General features: G+C 37.3%; 1 protein-coding gene across 1 annotated transcript; it reads left to right on the forward strand.

The window, feature by feature from the left end:
• The first annotated feature begins 2,724 nt into the window (after window positions 1–2,724).
• On the forward strand, window positions 2,725–11,176 carry insig1 (insulin induced gene 1). Its single transcript, XM_055037699.1, has 8 exons — window positions 2,725–2,842; window positions 3,647–3,798; window positions 3,895–3,989; window positions 4,094–4,441; window positions 6,152–6,276; window positions 6,502–6,668; window positions 7,345–7,444; window positions 8,810–11,176. The coding sequence occupies exons 4-8, from the start codon at window positions 4,108–4,110 to the stop codon at window positions 8,837–8,839; spliced, it is 756 nt and encodes a 251-aa protein (XP_054893674.1). The 5' UTR covers window positions 2,725–2,842; window positions 3,647–3,798; window positions 3,895–3,989; window positions 4,094–4,107; the 3' UTR covers window positions 8,840–11,176.
• Window positions 11,177–11,968: the final 792 nt, after the last annotated feature.

An 11,968-nucleotide genomic window follows, 5' to 3' on the forward strand; every position in this document is an offset into this window, starting at 1 on the left:
GGAAAATTTATTTTTGTTCCATTATCAATCTTTCAGCATCTAGCATGATTTTTTGCAGATACATCATCTTTTTAGCTGCTATAGCTTTCCCTTAACTCCGACCAGCTTCTCTGCCTCTACAAGAGACATACAACAAGATGACATGATATATTTATTTTAGAATGACTCTTGACTCTTGCATGTCTCTCAGTCAACATAATACTGTTTCTTCATTAATGTTCTCCAAAAAAGCCCAAAAAAGAGATTGAATTGGACACCGGTGGACTCAATTACTTTTATTTCTGTTAGACTTTATTTAGGAGTATTGCATGAAATTGGCAGAATACTTAAGCATGTAACATAATTTTAAACTCTTTATTTTAATTTGAAAACACACAGAAAAACACGTATAATTTTCTTTCCACTTTATAATTATGCTCCCTTCCATTCTTTGGGCATTTCACATAACATTCCAATAAAATACTTTAAAATGCATCAACAAAATCTTCAGTTTTAAGGAGGACATAAATATTGGCACGGAGCTGAAGACCTACACAATTCTAGTTTTTATTTGTCATTAAACAATGTTTCAATGAATAATGTCAACATGTTCATCTTTTATTTGAGGATCCCTCCTCGAGTTTTGAGCATGTTCTTGCTGCAGAAGAGGAAAGCTCTGCACACTCTTAAACCTACACACACTCACTGCTGTAGGCTTTTATCCAGAGGCACTTGGATAGCAAAGAATTACATTAAAAGAAATGTATTCATTTGGGAAACATACATACTCCGCTTCCCTGAGACAAGCCTTTAATCCTGCTGCAGAAAGGACTACTATTGGTGGACTACTTTGGTGGTGGTGGAACTTCAGGGATCTTATAGAACTTTTGTGCACCTTGTGGATCCGAAAGGCCAAATCTGGCTTCCTACAACATTCATTGTATTCTATCTTTCATAAGTCTTTTTATTTTTTTATTTTGAGTGTGCTGATTTATATGCATTAAACACAGGCTTCCCTGGCATTTGGGTTGTAGTAATAGGATTGATATCATTATATATGGACTGTTATGTTATATCAATGCTTGCAAATATCCTCTAGACTGGTAAACTTACATTCAAGCATATTTTAAAGCTATGACCTGAAAGAAAATGAGACCTGTTCTGGTTTAAAAAAAACAACAAAAAAAACAATTTTCTTCACCATTGCACGGTTTATTTATTCTGCTTTCTGCCAACATCAGGACATCTCATTGAAATGAAACTGGGGAGACAAATGCTAACTTTTCAACCTCAACATATTTCCATGCCTGACTTGTTTGCTTCAGTATGGTAAAATGGCTCAGGCAGAGTGCAACTGTGACATTTATATTTAACCACTCAGTTATCGGTGCCTTTTTAGAGAACAGCTTTTCTCATTTTGTTCAAGTGAATCCAATTTAAAGTCGGTCAGTTTGAATGTGTAGTGGGGAGCTGTAATGCTTTGAAAAAATTCCTTCTGAAGCTGCTTTATCTTTCAAAATGTATAATGTCACGGTTGGAACACAAAGTAGGACACTTTGGCTTTCATATATTGGCCTATATTTGATTTACAGCTTGAAATATTTGACCCTGACATTAAAAGTCCCAGAAATGTAACAGGGATCCTTGTATTTATAATTTATGTTGTGTTCCTGATTTCCATTCGCACCACTTTTATCTTTGCAGAGAGAAATAAAAAGGTTCAAAAGACTGAATTCAGATGCACTTTGCACTTGCCAGGCACATTAAAAGGTACACCTGTTCAACTGTTTAACACAACTGAGCCAGGTCAATGTGTTCAGTCATAAAGGCATGATGAAGATCACCTGCTAGTTTTCAAATCAAGAAGCAATGTAATGGAGCCAATGTAACCGTAATGTATCCATCATCTGTTGGCTACTTTCAGGAGGATAACCCATCTTGTTACAAAACTCAAATCATGCAGTTTGTTTCTTTAGTTCAACTGCTCCAATAGCCTCAGCAGTCAGCAGCTACCCAGTACTAGCAAACTGTAACTAATAATAGTCTCCTTTGTGCGATATTGGTCTACGAGACAAAATGTCTTCATGTTTTTTTTGCAAAAAAGCATATTTCACAAATGCATTTCCATAAGATGAGAAGCCATGAGGAATATACCAAACATCTGAAATAATTTTCTCTCTGTATTTGTGTCTTTCTTTTGCTATAGGTCAAAGAAAGTGACTTACCACTCTGTTGATTTACATAGAAAATTTTTTTTCATAAAGTGCAAAAAGCTAGAATAAAGAAATTGTGATAATTTTGTAATCATTAATTTGACATCCACCTGGATAGTTAATTAACAGGACATCATCAAAGAAGTGAGGACTGTATTTATCTAAACATGCTCTTTTAGCATATTAATCTCTGCGTTGCATATAATACACACATCTACAGGCAAAGGAATATCCATGCATGTACGTGTCACACACTCTCTGATTTTAGCAGAGAGTGTGTATATGTTGTTCTGCTGCCTCCGGAACAGGGTCGGTAACATTACCACACAACCATGTATCTATGTTGTTGTTGATCCTCAGATAGGAGTCATTGACCTTCCTGGCAATAACAAAATCACAGACAGACGTGATAAAACTCCACACACCCCTAAGCCACACCTCCTGCAGACTGATCCAAAGTTCAACAACTCCTGCACCATGTGAAAAACAGAGAAGAAAAAAAGCTGTGCCACTAACCCCATTTACCAGTGCCCACCTATATATAAGAGTACCTATGAATGAAATGAGAGCAAACCTGGCAAGTTTGGGTTTAAAGTAAGAACTAAGGATTTCTTCACTTTCTCCATCCCAACGAGATCATTGGCTGATTGGTAAACATATTTTCTTGTATCTATTTTTTTCAGTTATATTATTATTTAAAATACTTTGAATTTGCATTGTGAAAATTGCAGTAACTTTTGGGAAACATTCATAAAATATTTCCCTGAAGGTTCTGTGAAGATAACAGTTGCAAAAAGAATGGATCACCAGACACTTCAGAAGGTCAAACTGTAATGTTGAACCTACCCTTCAGAGAACCTTCACGGAGTATTTAGGGAACTGTTTGTATCCATTGCATCACCACCACAATAGGGCTGGAGGGGTTTGGGTAGCTCTTATTACCCTAGTAATTCTGTTGAGGTCTCCAGCCCCTAATTCAAGATTTTGTTCTTGATGGCACTTATTTCTTTGCTCCAGGTGAAGTATACAAGCTATCATGGTAGCTTGTATACTTCACCTGGAGCAAAGAAATAAGTGCCCTGGTTCTTAGGGCACTGAAGCCCATATAAGGCAACAGAGTGCCACTTCCACCTGGGCCCACCACCAGCAAAGTGCCAGGTGCAATTTTAGACATAATCTTGATTTTGGGAAGTGAAAGTATTTCCTTAAAATGGACAGTGACACTGAATTAAACCCCATAGGGAAAAAATACAATAAAAAATGACTAAACTGGAACCAAAATGAAAATATATTTTTGTCATTTAACTACGACTAAATAGGTAAAAATGAACCCTGCAAGTAATTGTCTGATTGTGAAACACAGCGAATGTTTTGAAGAAAACCTTTGGAATGCATCTCTTTGGAAGTCAATGTATTAAAGTATTGCTCAGTTTCTACTTTCACTTCTGTCCCAGAACCGCCTAATCTCTGTGCATCTGTCTGCACCGGACAAAGGGGGCGGGGCAGAGGCGTCACGTCATATCAGCCGCCGCGCTCCGATTGGCTGCCGACTCTCACCCGACACAGCTGAGATTGTTTTCTGCAGAGGAAGCTGCTGTTTTTGTTGGTACGATCAGCCTTCTTTACTCGCCGAATGAAGCAACACGGTGTGTTTACCGAAGAAGATATGAACAAAACAACGTCATTTGTGTGACTGTTGTAGAGAGCAGGAAAACAAAGCCGGGGGGATCCAGGCTGCACGAGCAGGCGTGGAGGTTTCTGTTTGACTCAAGACTCTGAAACCGTCTCGAGAGCAAGGTAAGGGGGCCAGAATCCTGACGCGTCTCTCTTCAATTCTTTTTTTAAATTTTATTTCCCAGCATCACCCTAATAAAACTCACCTGTCTATTTATGACAAATAGAGCAAAAGTGCCAAATGCCCAGGCTCGAGGACCACTGCTGGAGCTGCTCTTGTTCACCGAAAGCTGAAACCAAGCATTCGTCCGGAGCGAACTGGTTCGCTTCCAAAGCTGAAGAGATGATGTCTATCATCACCGCGATGCTTGGCAGCGCCTACGGCTCCCTGCACGACGTCCGCACCGCCAACCTCATCCGGAGGGGTCTGGTCCTCTTCACAGTGGGGGCTTTTCTGGCGCTGGTGCTCAACTTGCTGCAGATACAGAGAAATGTCACTCTGTTTCCCGAAGAGGTGATGACAACTCTGTTGTCATCTGCCTGGTGGATCCCGCCATGCTGCGGGACAGGAGCTGGTGAGTGGACATTCACTTTATAAAACACTTTCCTACCGTGTGTCAGTGGTTGCTAACTTAGGGTCAGAATGACACATTAGCCTTTATTCATGAAGAAAAAACTAATAATGTGCTTGAGTAAGTTGGGCGCTTCCTTCTGTTGTTCATTTCCTTGCAGATGCATAAGGTCATTATTCACATGCTACAGTCTAAATTTGGTATGTCAGCCAGCTTGTTATCGAAAAACCAGAGTACAAACACGTAATATAGATGCATGCCTTCTGATTGGCTGCACAATACGTGAGATGTGCGCTCATTGGTTGATGTCATAACGGGTGAGTTGAAGGCCCTCCCTGAAAACCCCGGACACATCCGTGTTTGGCTCCTCCCCCCCATGTGCTGCGAGGCAGAAAGAGAAATGAAACAAAAAAAAAATTGTTGATTTTCTTTGTCTTTTATTTAACTGTAGAGTTCATTGAAAGCGAATTTTGTATTTCCTTTCACAAAATTAGAAGAAAAGACAGCTGCTGTGTAATGCATTGAATTAAATAAACAGTTATACATGGGGTTATGTAATTTAAAATAACAATTAGAAATAAATTCAACAAATTTTCCTTAACATAAATTAGCTACACATCAGCTAGATTCACTGGCAGTTTTCAGGGTAATATGTTTATTGTCCAGAAAAACAAACTTTCAGTATTAATATAGAGTTCCATACACATAAAACAACTGTGTTTGTTAATTAATTTGATGGACTCTTAGAACTTGTAGATTGCCAACAGTGATTTCCAGACCGCCTTACCTTGATATTAAGGATTTGTTTTAAATCCGTTAGTTTGGTTTACAGGCAAATATTTTCCTAACACCAGATGCTTTTTCTTGTTAGGTTAAAGTGCAAGAGCCTTCTTTTAGCCAGCTAACAGACAGTGTGCAGCAACATGTTAGCAGGGTTCCTACATAACCTGAGAAAATCTTTAAAAGTGTTGTTTATTTCACATGTTGTTTACACCTTCTGAGTTCCTTTAGTATTGTTGAAAAGTTGCCCTTACTTCTTGCCTTCATTTTGTGCTTTTGTTTTTGTTTCTATTTCCTCACTTTCTTCCTTGTGTGTTCACTCTTTTCTTAATTCTGTCATTTCCACACATATGTGTATGTGTACACACATACACACATATGTGTGTATGTATTTTATTGAGGTTTTGTTTTAGCTTAAGACCAATGTTTTAAATATAATGTAGGGGAGGGTTGATATTTATTCTGAAATAAATTTTATTCCGTTTTTAACCACAGAAACGGTGAAATTCAGACTTGATATTTTTGGCACATTTAAGCTACACATTTTGAAATACAAATTTCAACGTATTTTAATGGGATCTCACAAATGAAGGAAGGTACCGGAGGTATTGAAGTCCAGTTATTTCTGATGTTTTGGAAAACTGGGTCTTGTATCCCTTCCACTTCACAATTATCCTCTCATTTGTATTGATCTTTGTAATTAAATCTAAATAAAATGCATTACATGCTGTCATATAGTAATATAAAAGTTAAAGGATTTGAATACTTTCACAATGCCCTGCATGAGTACAAATAAGTCACTAAGTATAAAAACCCATGCTCAGCAGATAATCTTTAACAGCTTTGTCAGTATTGGCCTGCTGCGGGTCACACAATTTTCTGCTTATCTTGTATAATTCAGGCCTGTTTGTTCCTCTTTTTATTTTGTTGCAGCTGTTATCGGCCTTCTCTATCCCTGCCTCGACAGCCATTTGGGGGAGCCGCACAAGTTCAAGAGAGAGTGGGCCAGCGTAATGAGATGTATCGCAGTGTTTGTCGGAATCAACCACGCAAGTGTTGTATCCTTTCTCAAAGGGCTGATTCCCAAACCAGGTTCTTCTCAGAGTTGCTGTAAATTCCTCCAGAGGATACGGTTTGGACACAACGACCAACTTTTACATTTGTTATTGATGAAACTCGGTCACAATCGGTCGGGCAAATATTTGTTTGAGGTCACAGTCCTACACATCCTCCTGTCCTGACGTCAATCTGTTTGACTTTACCCTTAACTTACTCTAACCCAGAAACTAGATTTTGCCAACAATGTGCAGCTGTCCCTGACCCTGGCCGCCTTGTCTTTGGGCCTGTGGTGGACGTTTGACCGCTCCAGAAGTGGCTTTGGCTTGGGGATCACCACCGCCTTCCTGGCTACCATCATCACACAGCTGCTGGTCTACAACGGAGTTTATCAGTGAGTCAAACAGTTTTCACTCACAGCGTTGTACGTGTTGGTCCAAAGACAGGAAACCAGGCTCTTGGGGGATTTAAGCTGACAGTAAAATTTTATATATAGTTGCACATGCTTAAGCTGTAATTGCAGGATTTTTTAAACTACATGTTTTCTTATTAACCTACTTAATATATAATATACACCATGGTGTGACAAGACTACAAATCCCATAATGAAGGGGAGCAATAAAGCCATAAAGGAACTTATCATCCATGCCTTTCCTGCTCATCTTCAAAATAAATCTGCTAGTGAAACTGACTTAAAACTGTATCTATGTCATTAAAATCAAACTTCTCACTTAAGTATTTTCCAGCCTATTTGTAAATTTGTAAAAGTGTATATGTAACAATGTTAAGCCTCAAATAGAGGTTTCATTCATTAAATAAAATCCTCCATCAACAACATTTTCTGAAACATAAAACTGTAGGATGGATTGTAGTTAGGTAATCACAATTTTGAAATATTTTGTGCTTAACTGCCCCAATATGCTTATCAAATTTAGGCAAATGGTCTATGGACTGTTTTACTGCAATTTAAATGCATTCCAAATCCAGAACTGCTCAGTTATAAATCAAAGTCATTCTAAAAACCTTAACAGTTATTTGATCATTTGCTTTATTCATGTCCTCTAATTCAGGTACACATCTCCAGACTTCCTGTATGTCCGTTCCTGGCTCCCCTGCATATTCTTCTCAGGTGGTGTCACTGTGGGCAACATCGGACGGCAACTGGCCATGGTAACATTTTCTGCCTTTTCTTTTGGGCTTTTAATTCTATATGAAAGGTTAAACATTAGGCTATCTGATGCCTAATGCAACATTTACATCACACAGTTTAAGAATGTTGGTTGGTCTTAGATCAAAGCTTTGATAAAAGTATGAAAACCCTTTGTTTCTGCTATTGATTATATGTCTCATTCCCATTGACCAATCAGAGGCCACTTGGTTATCAAACTAGTTTTTTGCTCCAGATGTTTTAGTGGAATATGTCACATAATTGACTTGATGTTGACGACCAAGCTGAAATTCTGAGATATCTTTTATTCTGCTGTATTTGCTCAGAATAACTGAATTGCATTTATCTCCATCAACTTCCATGCCATTCATTAATAAAAATAAAGACTTTTAAAGGGCTCCTATTCACCACATATGCTTTGCAGTTATATAGCAGTGCTACAGAGCTCGCAGATAATATTGTGAAATGGTCTAAATTTTGCAAAGCGCATTGCATGCTTTCCCCCCCCCCCCCCCCAAGTCCCCTTGCTTTTCTGTCATAATTATTCCATCAAGTCAGCTTTGATGTCTTCATTAAGCTTGTGCCTGGAAGCCTCACCTCATTCTGTCTGTAAAGTAAGAGTCCCGTCACTCCCTCAGTTTGACTCAGTGAGAGCGTGAAAGCAGATTAAGAGCTCTTGTTTTTCACAGTCGCTGCGAGGCAATGAGAGCTAGTCAGGACTCGGCTGACCAGAGGGTCATTTGCTGCTTGTTGTTTTTGTTTACGATGAGGCCTGTGGAATGCTGGCACAAGTCTGAACTTGGGGGTTTTGTTCACTGTGGGGTTTTTTTGTTGTTGTTTTTGTTTCTTTTTCCCCTTCGTCTGGTGCTTCGGCTAAGGATCAGGGAGAGAATTAAGCTGTTGTTTTTTGCACCACCATTTTTTTTTTGTATTCAGACCATCTTTATTAAGATTCATATGTAAGCTTGTTACGGTGGGACATTTTTTTTAGCAGAATTTTCCCACCTGCAATCTATTAAGGACTGCTTTTTTTCACTATGGTTTCAGAGTTAATAGTTTGTAGAGCATGTATTCAGTGGTTGTCAATCAAATTCAAAATTAAAAGTATGTCAACATTATATTAATGAATATAAAAATCAATTTATTTTTCAGAAATTTTGGTTTTGATCTTAAATGATATGAAGAACCCAGCACTTCTGGGGGAGGTCATACCTGTTTTTCTCTTAGTGCATATTCAGGCTATAAAGTTCTAAAATATAACTTTAAACACAATAGCCTATGTTGCCATTAGTAATAGACTTTGATAGTGGTATATTGAATTTGTTCATTCACCTCAGCTCATTGCTTTCGCCTTTGTCTTTCTGCAGGGTGGCGTTGAGAAACCCCACATGGACTGAACTGTCAACTGCACAACTGTTATAGAGGAAGACCTTAAGTGAAGAACATTTTAAGCAGAAATGGATTAATGGGAAAGGAAGAATGAGAAGGATAACCTGAGAAAAACTGACTCCTTGTTTTCGACTCCATCCTTTGTTCTAATAACAAAGCACAGGTCAATTCTGCCCCATCTGCTAACGTGCCATGCCCTTCGAATCTTCTTGCAGCCAAATGAATCGGCATTCCCGATGTCCTCCATTAGCATTAAGGCATCCTTCGCATCACACTGGAGGATGGACTTAGCCTTGTTTTGATTTTGTTTTTCTTTGTCTCCTGTGACAAATGGACACGCAATGATTTTGTTTCATGAAGTGAACTCCTGTGTGCGTGAGTGTTTGAGCGTGAATGCATTACAGTCTTAGCAGAAAAGACTTGATGATTTTGCAAAGATGTCTTGAGATTTTCTTTTTTTTTTTACCTGACTGTAATATGGTCATAAAAGGGAAACTTAGTCTGAGTGGGGACACAATTGTCTTCACTCTTTCATAGAAAGCGGTATTGCATGTTCCCCATTAAAACCAAATTAAAGTATTTATTTTTGGAAAGTTTTCACTAAACTAACAAATGCATGTGGGATGCAAATTTAGACTCTTCAGTTCTTAAACAGTTTGGGAAATTATTTGCTTTCTTTCAAATTCAACTTTAGCTAAACTACTTGAGATTGTCTATGTAAAAAAAAAAAAACATGATTTCTCAAAGGTGAATTTTAATGTACAGTTACTTTAGACTTGCTTTAAATTTTCAAGCAATTTAAATTGCTTTAAATTTTCAAAACAATTCAAAGCAAGAGCCTCTTAATTGTAAATGCAATTTATAAGTTCTAGTTCCCTCACCTCATCAAAGTTGGAGCAAAGTTTTTGTACGAGGCCTTGCAGATTAGATGCGATATGAGTAAATAGTTGCAGGATTGCTTATTTCTTGCATCAGACCTCACAGGGTTGCAGATCTCCAGCTGGACTTTTCTAAGAGTTTCTTATTTGGAAATTGCGCTTTGAACATGGGAAGCAAAAAAAAAACAAATTGCTTAGCTTTTCTGCAAATGGCAAAACAGGCTTGGTGGTTGGTTAGTTCCAGTAAAAAATTAAGATGAGCTTTGCATTTGTTTTTGGGATTTCAGAAGAAAGCAAATGGTTTCCCACAGTGTTGGTTTATGTAGATGTGAATAGTTGGAATGAAAAGCAAAAGGCTGGTATGTAAAAAGTGCCATTGTTAGGATACTTTATACAAATGAGTATAAGCACATGCATTTGTGTTTAAGAGGTACACTGTAAGACATTTGGGGGATCTCATGCAAACTTGACAGCCTCTTCTTTTATTTTGTTTTACTTGTAAAAAAAAAAAAGTACAATATTGACTTACAATTGGTTGTCAGTACAATATCTATTTTTTTACAGACTGTATTTTCTACTGTTTTAGATCGGGGCAACAACAACAAAAAAAACTGGATTGTAATCGAAAGAAAGGAAAGGAGAATGTCCCATAGGCATACAACCTTTAGGAGCTAAATGTCTCAGAATCATGTGATCACACTCATTTTCCCAGTCACATCTTAAAAAACGCACTTCAACAGTTTGGGAACATGCACCCGATCAAATGTGTGGGCGAGACATTACTTTGTAAGATTTGCAATCTGTGATTGCCAGTGTTTTATAGAATTTAGTGCTTTTGTCACTAATGGTTTAGTTTCCTCCTTTGTGTAGAGATATTGTCATTAGTGCTTGTATGTGTAAAAGCATTCTGCCGATGTAATCACACAGGTATTGCCACACGAGACCGACAGTATGTGTAGTGTTTAGGGGTCAAGAGGATTAAGTGCAATCACACCACACATGAGCCGATCATTCTTATTTATTATTCCTGACAAAGGCTTAGAAATAATCTGTGTACATGCAGTGTGAGTTGCTTGGCGAAAAACAAAAAAGAGTAATAACATCGTTTTGTTTTATGTCAGATTTCATGCCTTTGGAGTCGACACCAATGACTCTCACCAGAGACAAGATTAAAAAAAAAATTCTATGTTGTGTCAAAGCGTTGATTAAAGTTCATTGTGTAGCATTATCTAAGGATATCTGATATTTTTTTTTTTGAAGTGTGTTCAGGGGCAGACCGCTCCAAGTGGAGTCTGCATTCATTCAGGTATGCTAAACAAGAGAAGAAGCTTTATTTATTGTATTTTTTTCTTCTTCTGATGCGGCATATCACCTTGTTTTGATGTGTTTTAATTCTGTCTTAAATTTGAGCAATGTATCGTTTTTGCTACCTTAAGTTCAAGTGAAAAATAAAAAAAACTGAATATCTGTGTTGTCATTATAATCATGAAGGGATGGAAGAATGATTTTTTTAATATTTAAACTGTTTAATACTGAAAGTCAAGTCAAAGTAAATAGAAAATGCAGTTTTTTTAAGAAAAAAACTATAACAAGTGAAAATTCACGATTATTTTTAAAATTTATTACGAACATGCTGGAAGTATAAATTCACACATGAACAAGTAATGCAAAATACATGTTTGTACAGTAATCTTTTAACATGCTCAAATAATATCTTGTATGATGCACATACTGTAATAATTCTGATTCTACAAATCATACACACCACTTTGCTCTTTATTTATGACAAAGGCTTACTGATTGAATTTTACATCAGATTATATTTTAAATAGTCTGAATACATCTTTTATTTTAAAAAAATACCAACAAATATGTTGATTCTTTAAAATGAAGTAAAATATTAATTTGTATTGTAGTAAAATAATCTATTTGTCTTTCAAAATTAATCACCACTTTCACTGCCAGTAAGGCTTGAAAATTCACCTCAATTTCACTACATAACAAAAGGTCGTCCTCTAAGGAATGGCAATTGGCTGACTTCATGGGCTTGAAGTAACTTTACAGAAGCAACATGGATTCACAGTGTATATTGATAAATCTTCCAACAGCATAACTATTAAGTCATGCACTTCAGAAACCTGTTGTGAAACTTTGGATAGAAGAAAACCATGTCTGTAGTTTGCCACAGGCTATTTGGGCACAGAAAGTGGAGGAAGGAGATGAGACCAAATCTGAACGTTTTTCTTTGCATACGTTTGG

Source organism: Poeciliopsis prolifica, unplaced genomic scaffold (assembly GCF_027474105.1).
Source record: "Poeciliopsis prolifica strain line A6 unplaced genomic scaffold, Auburn_PproV2 SCAFFOLD012, whole genome shotgun sequence".
Lineage (NCBI taxonomy): Eukaryota > Metazoa > Chordata > Actinopteri > Cyprinodontiformes > Poeciliidae > Poeciliopsis > Poeciliopsis prolifica.